Below are 21,325 nucleotides of genomic sequence, written 5' to 3'. Positions count from 1 at the left end.
GCTGCATCTGTTACAAGAAGAAAGATAAAGAGCCAAGACGTGGTCCAGAAACAAGCCTTAACTGTGTTAGGAAACCTGCTCATCAGGGAGCTCCTACACAGATTTCTAGTCAATCTTCCTTTCTGGAAGACATCCTGGAAGGTTACCCAAATGGACTGGGAGGGTGGGGGCTGGATCTCCCATCTATGCCAGAAAGGCAAATGAATTAAAACATTCAAATGAGGCCAGTTAATCTTAGCAAAACAGTATAACACAGAGGCAGGCTTGCCTTACTTTGAGGTCTTTAAACAGAGGTTGGATAGGTATCTTTCAGGAACAGCCAGACAATTTAAAACTATAAATTGTAAAATACCATTTTATTGTTATGAATGATATCAATGTATTTTAATCTTAGGGTTTTTTAATATATTGGTGTTTAATTAGTGTTTAATGGTTTTATCAATGTATTTTAGTTATGTTGTACCCCTCTTCAAGTCTTGAGGAGAGGTGCGTTAGAAATGGTGGTGGTGATGATGGTAGTCGTGGTGGCAGTGGTAGTGGTAGTGGTGGTCCTCCTCCTGGATGGCAGGGAGTTGAATTAGGTGCCCTTGTGTCATGACAAACTCAATGCTTATATGAAATGGTCTTTTACTGACCCGCACTTTGATTGTTATGATAGATAGCTGGCTTGCAGGTTCCACTGCTTTCTAGGAATTTTATAATTTTCATCCTTTTTATAATTTTATCAGTGATATCTGTATGCACTGTTGACTATACTTATGTCATTGCATTTATACTTCTGTATTGTCTGCATGTGGCACTTGGAGTGTTTCTGTTAGCTGCCCCAAGTCCCTTTGGGGGGGATGGTGGTGGGGTACAAATAAAGATGATGATTATAATGATTATTACTATCATATTGACACAAAAACACAGTATGTCACAGCAAATGAGATATATATGCTGGATTTCGTATCACAAAATCACAAGTCGAACACTTCCCAAGCGTCTAGGACTGTGTGATGTATTTTTGAATGATGCGTGCAGATCCAAGCAAGGTGGCCTTTTGCAGTTGACAGATCGTGATGTTGTCAATGTTTATTGTTTCCAAATGCCAGCTAAGGTCTTTTGGCACGGCACCCAGTTGTTGTTGTTGTTGTTGTTATTTCACACACCCCATCTCATTCATTCCATGCATGCAGACATGCATACAAACACACAATTTTGCCTTAAAATTAGCAACAGTTGTTCTGTTTCAAATCCTCCCTCTATCTGAGCATCAGCAAGGAATGACTAATCTCATGACCTTCTTCATAATGTCCCTCCTCATGTAAACCTTCATTCAGAAAACCTCACATGGAGAAAGCTATGGCTGCTCTCCTTAGAACAGTTCAGCTTTATGAAGACTTTTAGAAGATCTAGCCTGAATTTCCCGCTTTCTGTTACCAATCTTTTATGATTGCAGCACGCTGTTGCTTTATGTTAGTTGCTCCTGTCACTGAAAATGCTTTTAAGCAGCACACGAACCCTGCAGCTCTTGAATCCCATGTGGCCCTTAATCCACGTTTATGTAGCTCTTAGCCTAATTCCAGGCCCACTCATCACTCAAAAGCAATCAGTTCAGACCTCTGTCCTTTTCTCAGAAGACTTCTACAAGAAAGGAGGGTGAGAAAATGAGGTGTTAGAAAAAAGATAAAGATAGGAAGGGGAGTCAGAAAAAGAGGTGGAAAAGGATTAGACCAATTAGACCATCAATTGCTTTGGACCTATTGACATAGTTTCATCTGTGCCCACTGTCAGAAAGTGGCCTCCTACATTACCCCTGTCAGAAAGTGGCCTCCTACATTACCCCTGAGGAAGCACATAACTCAACAACAACAAACTACATTATTTTTGCTCAGTCCTTCTTTTAAGGAGATACATAGACAGAGAGGCAGACAGACATATGAGAATAGCTGAATAAATTTATATATACACAACCCCTCATTTAAAATGATCTTCTGCTGATCAATTCAAGTTGGTGATCAAGTTCTACAGTAAGAGATGAGATCAAGAGGTCTTGCAGGAGGATTTTTTTACACTACATAATTATTGATCAATATCATTAATAGCAACAAACGCTGGCAGTCACAGTCCAACAGCCTCTGGAGTCCATGCAATCCGTATTCCTATGTGACATTTAGGTTGGTGACACCTGACACGAAATATTTAACCATTAAAAAGCACCTGGGAAGCACTAAATAAAGAACGTAAATCCAAATGCAGGCCCAACTACAGTAAGCCCAATGTGTTAACAAAATTTACATCTGTAAAAAGATGGGTTGGAACTGAGAAATCAATAACTATGTAGGACCATTGCTTGTGTCCAAACGAAAAGGTGGACAATAACAAAATGAAAAAAGAGGTCCACTAATTTCAACATTGGAATGTTGGAAAAAATGGAAAAACAAATTCCCAATAAATAAAATTGATATGCTCCCAATTGGAATATTAGATAACAAAAAAGAACAAATATATAGAAAATGATTAAAAAATAGAAAACAATGTGTAATAATAAATATTTTAGACCTTTTAAACTCCAACAGAACAAAAAAAAATTTGGGAGGAGCGAAAAGCCATATGTGCACAAAGTAATCGGCTTTTATGGAATGGGATGACTAAAATCAGAAGAATACTGATTTGTGGATCAACTCAATTAAAAAACATAAACATCTAAGAATTAAGGAAATACAATGGAAAATACTGACAAAATAGTATAGAACCCCATACAATTAGCCCATATTGCCAAAAATACAACAAAATAATGTTGGCATACATGTGGCGAAACAGGAACCCGCATGCATATGTAGTAAGAATGTGACAAAGTACAAAAAATATAGAAAAATAAATAGTGAAATGGAAGAAATATCTGGGCAAAGATAGAGCTGAATAAAAAACTGTTTTTACTATAGAAATTGAAAGAAAGGGTTGCAATACAGATTGGGCAAATATTATAAAATATATGATAGGAACAACAGAAGCAACGGTTGCGCTGGGATGCACAGAATACAAAAAAAATGGGTAATAAAAATGGTATGAATATCTAGTCAACTATATGCTATAAGAGTATATCATTGAAAGGGGGGAGTATATAAATGGAAATCATATGGGGAACTGGGTCTCGAACTGGAAAGAACTGATGCCAAAGTGAAGGAAAAAAGAAAATACAACGAACCAAATGAGACCATATCCATGATCCAGCAATTAGAATAAAAGCCAAATTGAATCACAAATGTTTCCGGAGGGGAGAGGGCAGGGGCAGGAAATAAGAAGGAAGGTATAAGTAGGAAACTAAGATGGAATTAGAAAGGAGAAGAAACCGAGCTACACCAGAAAAGTATGTACTCTCCTTTACATGTTTCTTTAATTCTGCTGTAATATAATGGAAAAGGTTATATTCTACTTATACAACCCAATAAAGAAATTAAAAAAGAAAGAAATTTTATATATGTGTGTACTCAACATTCAGCAATTAATTCTGTGGGTCCACTCTAGATTTAGATAATTGATTGAAAGGGCTGAGGAATGAACCTGTTTTCCAAAAGATCTCTCAAAGGAGCAACCAAGGTTCCTTGACAGGGAAATAATGTTCCCGAGAGAGCTATATCGATGAAGAAAACACACACCATCACTTTGTCGTATTGAGCATGGGTCTTCTACAGAGAAGTTTTGAACATTTAATGTACTTTTTAGGTAAAGGTTTGCTACACTTTGATTTAAGGTTGGGAAAACAAACAGTGGTCTGATTCAAAGGACTAACCTATGAAGCCTCTTTAGCTATAGGAAGGCAGGAAAAATGAATATATTCTTCTGCAAAAAATGATAAGCAAAACAGTTCTTAAAGCAATGTTCTAAAATCATAATGCTAACAGTAAACGGGACTACTCCAAAAACCTACATACTATGGTTCAGAAGATAACAAAGGCAATTGATATGGTTATTTTATGGATTGTTAAACCAGCTGCACATTTAGGAAAACACTTGCCATTGCTGCAGAACACGCAACAAATTTAGCAATTTAATCTGGTCCAGGAGTCTTCCAGGCATATTGGTGTTACATATGACACAATGACAAGGCCTTTTTGTGGCACACTATCTGCCTCCTTTTGCCTCAGATTCCTTCACTTTCTGCATCAAACGAAATATGTTTGCATATTTGAAAATATACCCCCATAAATCAAGAAACAAAAATGTGAAAGCTGTTTTAGTTCAAATGTATGTTCTATTTTCTGAAATTCATGAAGGTCAATGTGGAACTTCCAAGCAGAACAACACAGCCAGCATATGGCATTATTCTGATGCATTATTATGGAAATGATTCATTATTCTATGATTCTATAAATAAACATGGATAGTTTTATTGTATATATAATTACTACAACACCAGCAGTTTACATACGCAGTAGGAAACATACTTTTTGTAAAAGTTGACAACAATGAACTTTAGAAGACATCAACTTTGGATATGTTATTAAGACGTGACTCTTGATGTGTTTCCCTCTTAACTATGTAATAATGGCTGAGTTCCTTTCTGTAAAATCTGTATTTCTAAAACTAGATCATTTTTGTTTTCTACAATGCTGTTAATTTCCAATTTTAACCCACCGCTTTATTCATTTTTCTATTTGGAAAAACTGCCTGAGGATGCAGTAACATGCAAGTAACATCTCCCACCACTGCCTATATTTTAAGTATTAGCTGATTACAATGCAAGGTATTTATACTTACATGTCAAAACCACAGTTCCAAAAGTATAAGTTTATATTTTGCCTAATTAATACCCCCAGGGTACACAACTCAGAACCCTTACAGCTGGTATAAAGAAGTCGGCATTGCCAAGCAGTGCCAGAGTTACACACACTCTGAGGCACACCAGCAATGTGCAGTCAATGTGCTTTCTCACTCTTAACTCACACACAACACTGCAGAACACCATTCATCTGCTTTCCCCATTACTAAGTGACTCAGCACTCTATGGCAAAGGACGTGGTTTCCAAGTTCCTTCTCAGCTCAAAGATGGGATTCAAGAAGCAGCCAACTACAGTGGAAGACTTGCCCTATATATTCATATAGAAATCTAGAACTTTGAGTCAAAAAAATCAATCCAAAACCCTTGAGTCAATGTATCCATTGGTCAATGTGAATAATGTACTTTAACTCCTATTTTTAAAAAGGACCTTAGTCCATCTTGGAAGAACCTAAAAGAAACACCAAGCCCCTTCACACCATGGCACCACTGCAAGCCTCTTTGAATGTTTGGTTGCAGAAATAGCAGTCGCAGTCAGAGGCATCTGGCACCTGAGTCAGCATTGGTGCTATCCCTTCTCTGTGAAATGATCCTCAGCTTATCCATGGATCACATCAACATTCATCATTTTGGCCCCAAAATCTACTCTCGACTTACATATGAGAGGCACTTATACCTGAATATATGCAATAGTTTCCTCTGAGATCACCTTCCTCTATGGATGCCAGGTACGGGCAAACTTTGGCTCTCCAGGCATTTTGGACTTCAATTCCCCCATTTCTAACAGCCTATTGGCTGTTAAGAACAATGGTAGTTAGTCCATAACACCTGGAGGGCCAAAGTTTGCCTATGCCTGATCTACAGTGTAGAATGAGTGCAATTTGAAACCACTTTAACTGCCATGGCTCGATGCTATGGAATCCTGAGCACTCTTTGACAGAGTAGGCTGAAGAACTTTAAAACAATGGTTTCCAACCTGTGGTCCGTGGACTACCAATGGTCCCCAAGAACTAAAATATGATCCACGACCTCACCGTTACTGCACCATTGCAACAATACTGGGAGAGAAAAAGATGACTAGCCATGAAAGGTGCGACAACAAGCCTCCCAACTGCTGCTTCTCCTCCTCCTCCTCTCTCCCCCTGAGCGGAGCCATTCGATATGGTGCCTGGAAGTGGGGCGCCTTGGTGTCTTCGTTTTTAGGCCTGTTCCTGGGGTTATTTGGGGTGCTGAGTCAGAAAATTGCATTGGATAGACCATAACAGCTCTAGATTATTAAATATGGTTTTCTGTAAGCGAGCAGATGGTGATTACTGGATGGCATGTGTTCTGTATCAGAAACTAGAGCTGATGTGGTCTATCCAGTGCAATTTTCTGAATCAGCACCCCAAATAACCAAACTGTATCTAAAGTTGACCAAAAATTGATTCGTAATCTTTTTGGTACCAATGTTGGAGAGTAGCCCCTGGTCACAGTAGTCCCAGATTAAAAAAAAGGTTGGGAACCACTATTATACAACTACAAATTGCATTGACTAATGGTAGTTAAAGTGGTGTCAAACTGCATTCATTCTACAGCATAGCTGCACCCTTGTCTCATAACAGACAGGCTTGCAATCTGCCTCAGTTGACTCTGTGAGTCATGCCCTCTCAATACAACATTAGTCCCTAGTTCTCAGAAAAGTAAGGATACTTATTAAAATGCAAAACAGAGAAAGAAAGGGAAATTATTTGTTGATATGAAAGAGAAAAGAAGGTCTTATTTATTGCCGTGAGTTAAAAATGAAATATTGTAAGTTAAATAAGGCCTTGCCTTCCACTCCAGTAGTTTTGCAAGGATCACAGGGAAGCCTGCTAGCTAGGCATATGTTGTGCATATCTGTGGCCCCAGCAGCACTGGAGCAGTTGCATAGTATTGTTGTAGCAATGAGATTTCATGTTTAATCAGAGTGTCATAGGGAAGTGGCTTCCAGGAGAAGTTGCTGGCGTTGCCCAGGGCAGTGATACACAGCTGAAAGGGGCATGGGAGTGTTATTTTATAATCAGTACAGCTAAGCCTCTGTTGAACTTAGTACAGTTCAACAGTCCAAGAGATAAGGGCATGAGACCATCTGCCTTCTTGTGGGAACATCTCAGCTCACTTTCAATCTAGCTGAGGAAGGGGTGGGGTATATTAACTGCATATTTTTTGCATTTCTCATAGTTTATAGATGATTACAATGAAATTGCTCTTTGCAAAGCAAGGCCTTATTTGTAAGACCTTGGTGTCTTAGTCACTCGGCTAACATTTATGCTTTGACCCAATCTAACAGGTAAAAGTGTGCTATCTCAGACTAATAAACTGCAAGCCAATGGGGTGGATTTGCCACAGCCATTAGCCATCAATAAGACTTACTTTACACCAGTAACACATGATGGCTTCAATATATGATTAATCTTTTGTAAAGCTTTTAAATGGATTCCATTCCAGCTGAGAATATACAGCTAGTCAAGATTTGAAAAGAAAGTAATGCATATCATTTTGTCCTTTATCTTTCTCCTGGAAAAGCAACTTCAAACACAAAAAAATTCACAGGCTTCCATAACATCCCTAGTCATGGTGGCTCCGATAACTGATGATACTATTTCTTACAGGTTGAAAAGTCAAATTCTTCTCTTGAAATTTTAGAAGAAATAATGTGCACCAGAGGTAAAGTTATTCTTCAGGTAAAGAAGAACTGAAACCATTCACCAGTAATGCACTATCCAGAATCAGAAACAAACAAAAAAATTGCTCACGCAACATTGACATTTACCTCACCTCTCCCGCAGGAGGTACCAGCTCAAGACAAGGCATGACAAATGTTGCCCAAGTCCTACTGATATCTCACGCAGGAATAATTAGCCCTCATGGACTTATGCAAGAAACACTAACACAACAAGGCAAACAAATGAAGCACAGCTAGTAAGTGAGGAGAAATGATAAGGACAGCATGCAATGTAAATTAAGAGAAACAAAGGTGTGCTGAACTTACCCCTGCAGCAAAGCCCAGGCTGCCATCCAGGATCCGTCTCTGCAAATTAAAGAACTCAAGATTAAAAATTGCTATAAAAGACAAGACTGGGCACCTTACTGTGTACAGAGTTCAAAATCCAGCCAGAATTCAGCTCAACACTTAAGCTATAATAGTCATAAATATCAAGACACATGTAACACAAAGTTGCACATGTTCAGTTGTGGATAGGACAGGAAACTTAGCTGTTGAATCTTTTCTACTGAACCTCACCCTGATTTGCTCCATCATCCAACGTTGAGTGAGATGTATTGTCAAAGGCTTTCATGGCCGAAATCACTGGGTTGTTGTAGGTTTTTCAGGTTGTATGGCATTGTTCTAGTAGCATTCTCTTCTGACGTTTCGCCTGCATCTGTGGCAAGCATCCTCAAAGATGCTTGCTATATTCCCACCTAACAAGTGGAAAACTGAGACTGACATGGAAGTCCATGACAGAGTAGGGCTTTCAGCTCAGCTCTCCAGATCAACTCCCCTAAATACAGGCAGCACTCCATATCCATAGTTTGAAAATATTTTTAAAAATTCAAAAAAAGCAAACATTGATTTTTGCCATGTTATATAAGGGGCATTTACAGTAGAGTCTCGCTTATCCAACATAAACAGGCCAACAGAAGGTTGGATAAGTGAAAATGTTGGATAATAAGGACGAATTAAGGAAAAACCTATTAAACATCAAATTATGTTGTGATGTTACAAATTAAGCACCAAAACATCATGTTTCACAACAAATTGACAAAAAAGCAGTTCAATGCACAGTAATTACTGTATTTATGAATTTAGCACCAAAACATCACAATGCATTGAAACAGCAGTCGATCCGGGCAGGAGGCAGGCTGCGTTGGATATTACAGAATGTTGGACGAGTGAAGGTTGGATTAGCAAGACTACTGTATTTTGCTATAATGTACAATGGGACCTGGGCATCCACAAATCTTGATGGAACTAAACTCCAGCAGACACCAATAGCCCACTACAAACACGCATATTAACAACACCCCTTTCCTAAATCAACAATATTCAAAATGACAGAACATAACAAGCAATACAGAGCTCTTCTTCAAGCATCAACATTCCAAGAAAAAACACTTCACAGTTATAATGCCTACAAAAGAGCTCTTCTAAACAGAACAATTGGATTGTATCATCAAGCTGTATTTCATACCATGTCATTTGAGTCAACCGCCTATGTCTGAAGAAGAATTCAAGATGCAGCGAAGTATCTTTGGTGTCAACATGTTTCTGTACCTCCCCTTGTTATGCTTCCAACCCCACATCACAGAAGCTTAACAGGAGGGTCTTCCAATATTAGTTCATCCTGAATAATCCATTTGATGTGTTTCTGAGCTTCTACTTACATGCAATGGGCTCTTCGTGTCTGCTAGAGTTTGGTTCCAAGACCACACATGGATACCGACATCCATGGATGCTCAATACCCATTATATACAATTGTATAGTTGAAGAGTGTCCCCTGTATAAAATGGGGGGTGGGGAGTTTCTTAATATTTTCAAGCTATGGTTAGTTGAATCTGTGATTATGGAGGACCAATTGTATATGTGTATGATTTGTTCTCTCTGCACATAATTCACAGCTGAATGCAAAAAAGACTCCATTCTACACACTCTGTTTTAACATAAGGCAGAGCAATCTATCGTTTCAAATCTACTGTGGCCCAGTCATTTGTTTATGTCATCAATGGAGCTTGACAAAATATTTTACATAACAGGGACAAGCATATGTATGTGTTAAAATTATTTGAATACCAATCAGATATAGGAAGGTGCCAGCCCTAAATTTACTGATAAGGTTTACCCTCCAGCCCTATAGCCTGCGTTTTGCACAAGTCCTTGCCCTGCCTCCTCTAATCTGATTATGCCCACAATACTCTGGTTACTGGTGGTTGAGGTTGGTTTTGATACATTCTATGATGTTTTTATACTTTGCTGGTTTTAATTGTTTTAAGTTAGATTGTTTAAATATTGTTATGTTTTTAAATTGAGTTTTAGCTTGTAAACTTTGTTTTATGCTAAGCTTGGCCTCAATGTAAGTCGCCTGAGTCCCTTTGGGGAGATGGTGGGGGGATATAAAAATAAAGTTATTGTTATTATTTGTATCCAATAGTGTCTCTCGATACACATAATATAAAGTCCTTGATATATCAGACAGTTATAATAACTTTTTGGGAACTAAGAAAACATTTATTAAGTGTGTGTCTAAGACAATGCACCTTTACAATACAATCCTAACAGAACTTGAAGTCTGATTTAGCTTAGAAGGACCTACTTCAGAGTGAACTTGTCTAGAAATAAATATGAGCTGTTCCAGGTTTTCTTTTTAACTCTGAGGCTTGGTTTGTTTCATTATAACCCTTCTTCTTCTTCCTTTTTAGAAAATTGTTATTTAACAACTATTAAAAACACATTGAAAGCTGCTTTTGGATGGCTCACAGGACATAAATATGCAAATAACTAAGTAGACATTTCTGTGCTTTTAAGTGGAAAAAGTTTAATTAGAAACACAAAAGCTCCTGTGAATATGAACTGCTTCAGTAAAGATCTCTTAAAATTTAGTACTCCTTTCTTCCAAGTGAAAACAGATTAATGATCTGCCCACACATCTATTATTTTAAGGACTTATGGCACATCTTCACCACCCAGTCCTAATAAGAATGAGAAAGCTGAGAGGAATGCCAGGCAGCCAAATCTTTTTATATACTGGTTTTAAACCCCTTCGTTGGATGTGTTGCAATAACAGATTCCTAGATTACTTTAGTGTTTACATCTTATTTTTTGTTATTTAATATTTAATGTTTATTTTACTTACGTGATATTTGTCTTTATAGTTCTAATGTAGCACAAATCCTATGTAAAATTGTGCTATGTATTTTTGACATTAATATTGACATTTTAAATATTTACAGAAAGCAAACAGATAAGTCACACTTTCTCAGCCTCAGGTTGGGTCTATTCTGCCATATTATCCAGTATCTAATAATATTATCTGATTTGAACTGGATTATATGAGTCTACACTGCCAGATAATCCATTTCAAAGTAGATAATCTGTGATCAGAAACTGGATTATATGGCAGTGTAGAAGGGGCCTCAGAGAAAGGCAAACCCACTTTGAACAAATCTTGTCCCCCTCAAAAAACATAAGGTTGCCATTAGTCGGAAATGAAGGCACACAATAATAATGAATTTTTTTAAAAAACATACAGGAGCTCCTGCCTGGTCATCAAATGCCTGCACAGGTCTGGTAAATTCAATGCCATGGCTCCTCTGATTGAATCAATTCACCTACAATGTAGTCTTTCTACTTTTTCTACCCCCTTTCATTTTACAAAAGATTGTATTCTTTTCCTATGAGTCATATAATCTTATATGTCCAAACTACAACAGACTTAGTTTAGTTGTCTTCACTTTTAAAGATCATTTTGACCTGATTTGTTCTAGATCCCATTCATTCGCCTTTTTAGCTGTCCATGATGACAGAACTCTCTTCCAAAACCACCTTTCAAATAACTTGATTTCCTGCTTGTCAGTTTCCTTCACTGTCTGGCTTTCATGCCCATAAAGAGAAGTTAGGAATACGACATCCCAAGTTGATCCTGCTAAGTCATGGCTTCCTAGGTCAGGGAACTGCTTTAAAAAGGGACCTCTGGGAAAGCCTTGGGACCTTAAAAATAGCTTTGCTATGTTGCCTACAAGCTGCACCCTCCACACTATTGTGGCAAGTAACGTTACACTTTACAATAAGGTTAAGATCAAGAACCAGAATGTCACTAGCCTGCAGCTTCTTGGGACTTCTTGTCTGTATTGTCAAAAGGATCAAGGATTCTCAAGAATGAGCTCTGTGGAAATGAACTGCCTTATGTTTTTCAAAAGTCAAAGGGAAAAACAGCTTATTTGGAAATTGAAAGGAAGCTGTTCCAATAGAAGCTGGGTTTCTTTTACGCAGGATAACAAAAACTACTTCCAACTGATGAAAAATCTTCTGGGTTGAGGTTGACACCACAATAAACCTGTCAGTTTTTATGATGCTATATTTACTATAACAGCCTAACCTGGTTATGCTCACAGATCTCTATGAAGAATAAAACTTGGAAAGTAATATCTCTGGGAATTTTTATTTCTTTTAGATTCTGTCTCATTTTGAAATGATCTTATATATATGTATTGTTTAGTTCAATATTTTTGATATTGTTCTGTAACTGTATTGGAGCGAATATTTTGTAAGCCTCAATTCTCAGTACAGGTTCACATTCCCTTATCCAGAAATCTAGAATATTCGAAATATCGATTTATTGTGTCGTCAAAGGCTTTCTTGGCTAGAATCACTGGGCTGCTGTGAGTTTTCCATCAGGGGAGAATGCTTCTCGAACATGGCCATACAACCTGAGAAACTCACAGCAACCCATCCATTTATTTGTTTTTGCCTGCCAGCTACTCACTTCAACCTTTGCAGAAAGGAGGCTAGTCACACATCCAGTGCTTGCATATAGTGGCTCCTGACAAAGTGGGCATCCTGAAAACAAGCCATGAGGCAAGTGCAGAGCATCTCCATTAGCCACTTCCTGTATGCAGCCCAGAAATAATGAAAACAAAACTCATAGGATGAAAGAAGGATTTGTGCTGACAGCCGGAGAAGTACCTGGGCTGTCAGCTTTTTACAGAGGCCTTATGTAAGCAGGGTCCTTTTCATGGAACCTCCCTTTGTCAGGCCTCCTTGAGGAAAAACCTGGGGCAAATCCCCTTTTCCTCATTCACTAATTATATGCTAATATACACATTCTAAAATCAAAAATCTGAAAATCCCTAATCCCAAACATTTCAGATAAGGGAGAGTCAGTCTAGAGAGGGGGAAAAGCAGAATAAACAATGTGTATCATTGGATATTATTGTTTTTATATGGTTTATATTATATGATAATGTTTTAACTATATTTTATGTTGTTGGGGGCATTGAATCATGCCGATTGTAAACTGCCTTGAGATGCCTTAAAGCTGAGAAAGGCGGCATATAAATATGGTAAATAAATAAATAAATACATAAAATATTATTATTATTATTATTATTATTATTATTATTACTATTATCAAAACAGACCTCCCACGTAAAACAGAATGGCAAACTTGTTATTCTCCTGATGCTGGACAGCAATTTTCATCAGTCATAGATGCCATGGTGAGGAAAGAAGGATGCTACTGTTGGAGTTCAACATTATATGTTTACCACTCCTGATTTAGAAGGGCCAAATTCCTTAACACTTGACTTATTTCCTTCTTTGGGACTATTATCTATCCCTGATTTCTCTGTATCCCATAGTCATACTTGTACTATGCATTCACATCTCCACTAGTGAGACTACAGTTCAAATAATCTGGTTCTCCATCCACTGTTTTTCGGTTTTCACTGTGAACAGTGAACTGAAGCATAAGGCTCACCTGTCCGCTGGAAAAGACAAAGACAAGTGCCGCACCAGCAGCCGTCAATCCCCAGGTCAAGAAGGTTCCTAGAAGTGCCTGAAACACTGGACTGTATCCCAGTAACATACTGAGCACTCCAGGTTTTGGTGATCTAGGGAAGAGGAAAGGCAATTAGCCAAACAATTACCAATATTAAAATATAAGTCATTCAAAAATGTATCACACCACTTCCCAACCCGATTTTCATTGATTCCACTTACCTGTTGGTCTCATTATCAGAAGCCAAGGTTATTAAATTTATCTACCTAGTTTTCTTAATCAGACTTGCATCCCATTTCTAGAGGCATTTCAATAGAAAAGGTGGTGGGGAAATATGTGTAAAAGTCTCACACTTCCTTCTTTGGAAAAATGCTAAAACACACCCGTTTTTCAGCACAGTTTCTCGGCTATAAAATGGTAGTGCCAATGCATTCCTGTGTGCAATTCCTAGAAATGGGATTCTTTTTGATATCTCAGTAAGACCTATAATTGCAGCTCTGAAGGATTGGCATGAATTAAGCTCATAAAACACTCCAGCCAAAATTTGGCATTTTGTCTTATTTCAAGCAGATGCAGTGAACCAAAGGGAACTTAGAAGTCAGCAGCACTTCTGCAAGTTCTAGTGATTTCACTGATCTTGTCTAATAAGGGCTAGCAATTGGATTTAGACCTTTATGGCTTGTAGTCAGCCCTCTTTATCCATGGATTCTGCATTCACATATTCAGAAATCAACATCTTGAAAATGATTTAATTGCAAAAAGCAAATCTTAATTTTGCTATTTTATATAAGGGATACCATTTTACTATGCCATTGCATATAATGAGACTTGAGCATTCACAACTTTTGGGGGTTCTTGAAACTAAGCCCTGGGGAATATCAAGGGTCCACTGTAATTCCATTCAGGAAATATAATGCAGCTACACTGACACATCTTCCTGCTGTTTAGAAATGGAATCTGTCTACTTAAGGCTGTTGTTGATTGTTCTCAAGTCATCTTACAGCAGCCTCTATTATTTATTTATTTCCAATATTTCTACCTCATTCTCCTCAACCCCCAGGGGGGGACTCAGGACGGCTTACAACGGCAGCAATTCAATGCCGACAACATAAAACTGCTGACCTGAAGCCTTCTGAATGACGATCCTCCAAAAGCTGTAATCTGCGGCCCTATTCAAGTCTTGCAAGCACAGGCTTCCTTGATTGGGTCAATCCATCTCTAAAACAGCCTTCCTCTTTTCTAACTGCCTTCTGTCTTTGAAAGGGACAAGTTACATATATGTAACATGGCTATTAGTGTTGAAATACCTCAACCACATGTTATAGCATAATCATAACTTACGGAAATAATAGAGAAAATGACAATGGGGTTGTGGTGGTGCAATGGGTTAAACCCTTGTGTTGCTCAACTGCTGATCTGAAGGTTGGCAGTTTGAATTGGTGAGACGGGTTGGTGGGAATTGGTGGGACGGGCTGAGCTCCTGCTGTTAGCCCAGCTCCTGCCAATCTAGCAGTTTGAAAACATGCAAATGTGAATAGATAAATAGGTACCACTTCAGCAGGAAAGGCATAAGATGCTCCAAGTAGTCAAGCTGGTGACATGACCAGGTGACAACACAGGCTCCTCGGCTTAGAAATGGAGAACAGCACCTCCCCAGAGACAGAGATGAGTACCTCCTCCAAAGCCGGAAATGAAAGGAGAAGCCTCTGCCTTTGTTTGTGTGTCTCATTGCATTGTAACAAGGTATTGAATGTTTGCTGGTATCTGTTTACACTGTAATCTGCTCTGAGTCCCCACGGGGAGAAGGGCAGAATATAAATAAATTATTATCATCATCATCATCATCATTATTATGACAAGCCATATTGAAGAGACAACTTTCCCTTACCCTGCTATGATCCTAGTAAATCCATAGCTAGTCTTTCAGGATATAGTACTATGCTGAGTACAATGCTGTTCTTGGTTATTTTGGGAAGGACTTCTTTTCCCCACACAAAGATGACCTCACTTCAGCTATACTCCATATGGGACTCTTGTAGAGATGTATAGGGATCGGAAGAGTCTCTAAGCAAGTGACCTCTCCTTACTCTGCCAGTTCAGCTTTCCTGTACAGAGGCCACACATGAAACTGAGCATGCTACCAGGATGTATGAGGTGGCCAATTCAAGTAAGGAAAAGGTTATGGGCAGGAATGATGCAATGAGCAATGGGGATGCCTTCCCTCCTCTCTTTCTGCCAGCAGATAAAAAGTGTTATTATTTAAACAAGGATTTGCTGACTACGTGGCCCATAGAAACTTCCTTAATGGGATATGTATGCTGCCTTGTTATTGCTTTTCCACATTCTTACATGATTTTATACTGATTTAAAGAATTTTCTATGGTAGTTCTATTGACAGGCAGTCCTGAGTTACAAACACCCAACTTACAAATGACTCACAATTAAGAACGGGGGTGAGACAATAGGAAAGGAGAGGAAATCTACCCTTCGGGAGGGAAATTCACTCCTGAGAGTTATTATGGGGAAAAGGTGTCTCCACAGGAGTTTTATCACCAATCCTTATCTAATTTTTGCCTCTGTGGTTGTGTACCTGTCCAGTGGAGCTCACAATGTGGATCTGAGTCCCATCAATTCCTTCTCTATCGGCCTAGTTCTTTAAACAAATGACACAATGTAGAAGATAAACAGAACTTGAGTTCATTGCTTCCTGATTCCTTTGGACTATGGAACAAGCCAATGAAAACACAGTTGTTGATGTGTGTTGGTTATTTCTCTAGTTGCATGTCCTATCACTGTCCCTGCCTGGTGAGATGTGGCAAGAGGAGAACTGCATGTGCCCGATTGCCCACCAATTGTACAGGTTCTATTTGTGTGTTCTTCCTCTTTACACTGATCTCCATCTTATGTGCCTTGGACTTATGGCGATCCTTTTCTAGAGACTTCCTTGCAAGATTTGTTCAGTGGGGGGTTGTCATTGCCATATTCTGAGACTAAGCAACTCTCACTTAACCAAGGACACTCAAGAGATTTCCATACAATAACTATAGCAATGCAATAATGGAGAGTGACGGACAAATGGACTAATTCTGGACAATAAATTTGAATTTGTGTGATTTTAATTGCTGATTTAATTATTTATGTTTTATTGTTATTTTAATTGTAATTGGTATTTTTGGAATTTGTTTGTTGGGCATTGAATTGCTGTTGGTTGTGAGGCTGCCCTGAGTCCGCTTCAGGGTGAAAAGGGCAGGGTACAAGCATGGGAAATAAATAAATATGGACCCAAATCCTGGAGTCCAAAGGTCATCATCCAATACTAAAATCACTATCCCATATCAATCACACTTGGAAATCCTCATACACAACACTAATTGCAATTAAAAAGTAGCAAAAGGAAGAACTGCATGTGCCAAATCAAGCTCCTGGCAGAGAAACACAGCATCAGGCATTGCTCATTAACAATCAAAATATACAGATTGACTATCCCTTATCCAGAAATCCAAAGTATTTCAAAATCCAGAATTTGCTTTCTGTTGATTCAATGTACACAAACTCAGCTTCATACACAAAATTATTTTAAATACTGTTTTCATTATTTCCTTCAGTTCACGTGCATGATGTGTACATAAAACCTAGATGAATATCCTATTTAAAGTTGGGTCTCATTTCCAAGATATCTCATTAGGTATGTGGATCCAAGTCCAAAATCCCCAAAGTTTCTGATTCCAAGCACTTTGGATAGAGGATACTCACCCTGCCTTGCTAAGGCCCACTGCTTAGAGCTCTGGACAAAACTTTAATTTGGAGGAATGTTCTTTTGTGCTCAATTCATCATGTTCCCAGTAGCGCAATGTATTAAACCCTTGTCCTGGCACGATTGTTGACTGAAAGGTTGACAGTTCAAATCCAGGGAGCAGGGTGAGCTCCTCTCTGTCAACTCCAGCTCCCCATGTGGGGACATGAGAGAAGCTTCCCACAAGGATGGTAAAACATCAAATCATCCGGGCATCCCCTGGGCAACGTCCTTACAGATGGCCAATTCTCTCACACCAGAAGCAACTTGCAGTTTGTCAAGTCACTCCTAACATGGAAAAAAAAATCAATAACCCCAAACTCTTCACAATCCTGAAAACATGTTTCCAAAAAGTTGAGTCCTTTCCCCAACCCACTCTCTGTATGGCTCATACCTGAGGGAACAAGTATAAGATTTGTCAGCACTTTGAATCTTGCAGGGTGCATCTACACTGTAGAATGAATGCAGTTTGAGAGCACTTAAATTGCCATGGCTCAGTGTGAAACAATCCTGGGAGTTGCAGTTTTACAAAGTCTTCTCTCTCAAAGTGTGCTCGTCAAACGACAACTCCCAAGATTCCATAATATTGAGACCTGACAGTTCAACGGTGCTCCATGGAGTCATGCCGGCCACATGACCTTGGAGGTGTCTACAGACAACGCCGGCTCTTCAGCTTAGAAATGGAGATGAACACCCACCCCCAGAGTTGGACACGACTGGACTTAATGTCAGGGGACAACCTTTTCCTTTAACAGTTCAAGTGGTGTCAAATCGCATTAATATTACAAAGTCGATGCCCCTCTAATCTAATTGAAAGGTGTGGGTGCAGATCTGCACACAAATGAATGAATGAGCCTGCTTGCCACGTTGTACAAATGACAACTCCCCAGATTCCACACTATTGAGACCTAACAGTTCAAGTGGTGTCAAATCGCATTAATATTACAGAGTAGATGCCCCTCTAAGGTAATGGGAAAGGTGTGGGCATAAATCTGCACACAAATGAATGAATGAGCCTGCTTGCCACGTTGTATAAAGCACACTCAAAACTGATGTAAACTTTTTACACAACCAGTCCATAGAGTAAAGCAATATACACACTTGCCATCCAATGCACTTAGATCTAAACCTCTAACCAGCTGCAAATTGCAATCCCAGTTCCTTTCCTTTCGAAAATAAATTCCTACACAGAACCCCAGATTCCAGAACAGTTGCCAGATTCGCCTGATGTTTGTTTGCAATGCACCCCCTGCCTCAAACTTTTGGTTCTCATCACAGCCCAGCCCACTTTAAAAATATTAACTCACTACAGGCACCACTTCTAGGACCACCCAGGCAGGCACTCCAATTCCGGCAGACACTTCCTGGTTCCCCTGCACACGTGTCTCTCAAACAGGCGAGGCCCCGCCCACTAGAACTCTTCGGCCAATGAGAAACCGGCATGGAGGGATGGGCGTAAATTCTGCGGTGCACGGCTCGTAGTATTGTGGAAAGTGATGCGGGAGGCACAGCAAATGAGCAGCGTTTCCCTTCCTGGAGTCCAGCGGGAGGGCTAGAGGTGCAAGTGGAACTGATCCACACTGTGGAATAGATCCAGTTTAACACCGCTTGAACTAAGGAAGACTATGGCATCATGGGAGTGGTAGTTTTGCCATAGTCTTTCATACTCTGCTACCCAAGAGTGCTCACCAAACTATGCCTCCCATTACCCTACTCAGCATTGAGCCATGGCAGTTCAAGTGGTGTCGAATTGGATTAATTATGCCATGTAGATATACTCTTGGAGGTTTTTTCCCTGCATATCTCTTATCCAAAACACTCTGGATTTTGGATTGCTTCGATTTGCACGTATATTCAGTTTGAACTTGATTATATGGTCAGTGTAACCTCATATAATACAGTGTTGAACTTAAATAAATGGGTCTACACTGACCATAAGGCTCCTTTTAAATGAGTCTACACTGACTACACTAGGTGCCCCATGAAGTCATGCCAGCCACACGACCTTGGAGGTGTCTACGGACAACGCCGGCTCTTTGGCTTAGAAATGGAGATGAGCACCAACTCTCAGAGTTGGAAATGACTGGACTTAATGTCAGGGCAAAACCTTTACCTTTACACTGACCATAAGGCCCCTGGTGGCGCAATGGGTTAAACTGCAGAGCTGCTGAACTTGCTGACTAAAAGGTCACCGGTTTGAATCAAGCAAGCAGTGTGAGCTCCCGCCATTAGTCCCAGCTTCTGCCAAGCTAGCAATTCAAAAATATGCAAGTTTGAGTAGATCAATCGGTACCACTCCAGCGGGAAGGTAACGGCACTCCATGCAGTCATGCCGTCCACATGACTTTGGAGGTGTCTATGGACAACGCCGGCTCTTCGGCTTAGAAATGGAGATGAGCCCCACCCCACTCCCAGCATCAGACACAACTGGACTTAATGTCAAGGGGAAATCTTTACCTACACTGACCCTATAATGCAGTTGAATGTGCATTATATTGGCAGTGTAGGTGGGGCCTTTGTCAATCCGTTTCAGCATAAAAAGTGGGACGTGAAAGGTATAAAAGAAAAAAAAACTGGCATCTCTTTTAATGCTAGCTAGCTAGTTTTATTTTAGCATGAGCTCTCATGAACTTCAGGCACAGTATCAAATGCTATTAAGGTCTCAGGTATAGTGCATATTTATGACTGGACTGCTGCAAATAGTCATTTCATTCGTTTTCAGCTTCCTATACTGATTAGAAACAGTGTTTTTACAAAGACACATCCTTGTTTGTGTGGATCCCCATACAAAAGGATCTTGTGGCACCTTTGAGACTAACTGAAATAAATTGGTAGCATGAAGCTTTTGTAAGCTTAAGTTTACAAAAGCTTGTGCTACCAAGTTCTTTCAGTTAATCTCAAAAGTGCTACAAAACCCCTTTTGAGTATTTTTTGATGAAAATGTCTGCATTCTCCTATCAAGCAGTAATAACAAACTTCACATCAAGTGGATTGAATCACCAAAAAAAAGTTCATGGTTTACTTCTGAAAACAAGAGTTTTGCATTGGTGACAGATGCCCATCATCTTTCAAAACTAAAGTGGTTTTTTTTTTTTTAGGAAAAACACTTATAAAATAAGGTGAGTTTTTCTCAGTGTTGTGCCACCCTATTTATATTTCATTAAATGTTTGTTGATTAGAATTTATTATGTTTCAAACTGCATTACATAGCAGCAGAGATGGAGCCCAAATTGACTTGAAGTTATATAACGTGGGAGCCGGCATGATGTAGTAGTTTGAGTGCTGGATCAGGTCTATTACAAACCAAGGTCAGAGGCCCTTTCAACACTGCCATATAAAATCCAGATTATATACTTTGAACTGGGTTATATGTCAGTGTAGACTCATATAATTCACTTCAAAACAGATAATGTGGATTATCTGCTTTGATAATCTGTTTTATATGGCAGTGGAGAAGAGGCCTGAATCTCCGCTCCACCATGGAAACTAACTGAAGGTGGTTTCATACTTCCTAAGAATAAAGTTTGCCAAGAAAATCCTAGAATCGTATCGTGTTGTGAGTTGGAATCAACTTGATGGCACATAACACATGTATAATCTACATGCTCTTTTGAACCCTGGTCTATGGGAACATTATTTGTTATTTATTTATACCTTGTAATTACTGTACATAGTAATGTACCTGTGAGTTACTCTCGACTGTGTTCTGACTTATAAGAAGCACTGCTTTACTATCAAGTTAAAAGTGGGTGCTAGAAATAATATCATGCGAAAGCTGACTGGCACAACCTGGGGATCACAACCAGACACAGTGAAGACATCTGCTCCTGTGCTTTACTACTCTGCTGCTGAATACGCATGCCCAGTATGGAATACATCTCACCATGTTAAAACAGTGGATGTGACTCTTAATGAGACACGCCGCATTATCACAGGATGTGTGTTCCCTACCCCACTGGAGAAATTATACTATTTAGCCAGTATTGCACCACCTTACATCCACCAGGAAGTAGCAGCCAATAATGAAAGGACCAAGGCATTGACATCTCCGATCCATCCTCTGTTCGGATATCAGTCAGCAAGCCAATGCCTGAAATCAAGAAACAGCTTCCCAAGATCTACAGAGATACTCGCAGGAACACCACAGCAAGTGAGAGTCCAAAGGTGGCAGGCAAAAACTCGTAACCTCAATCAGTGACTGATACCAGATAATAGACTCCCTTCTGGGCACACAGAAGATTGGGTGACCTGGA

General features: G+C 39.4%; 1 protein-coding gene across 2 annotated transcripts in view; it reads right to left on the bottom strand.

The window, feature by feature from the left end:
- SLC39A11 (solute carrier family 39 member 11) overlaps nucleotides 1–18,470 on the bottom strand; it is a 339,314-nt gene extending 320,844 nt beyond the window's left edge. For both annotated transcript variants that reach the window (XM_060764226.2, XM_060764225.2), the window contains exons 1-3: nucleotides 18,380–18,470; nucleotides 13,259–13,391; nucleotides 7,776–7,814 (exon numbers count right to left, since the gene is read on the bottom strand). In XM_060764226.2, coding sequence (XP_060620209.2) covers nucleotides 7,776–7,814; nucleotides 13,259–13,366 — 147 coding nt within the window. In that variant the 5' untranslated portion in view covers nucleotides 13,367–13,391; nucleotides 18,380–18,470. The remainder of the gene's footprint in view (nucleotides 1–7,775; nucleotides 7,815–13,258; nucleotides 13,392–18,379) is intronic.
- Nucleotides 18,471–21,325: the final 2,855 nt, after the last annotated feature.

This window comes from Anolis sagrei, chromosome 2 (assembly GCF_037176765.1).
Source record: "Anolis sagrei isolate rAnoSag1 chromosome 2, rAnoSag1.mat, whole genome shotgun sequence".
Lineage (NCBI taxonomy): Eukaryota > Metazoa > Chordata > Lepidosauria > Squamata > Dactyloidae > Anolis > Anolis sagrei.
The sequence above is the reverse complement of the archived record's forward strand: the minus strand, read 5'-3'. Positions and strand labels throughout refer to the sequence as shown.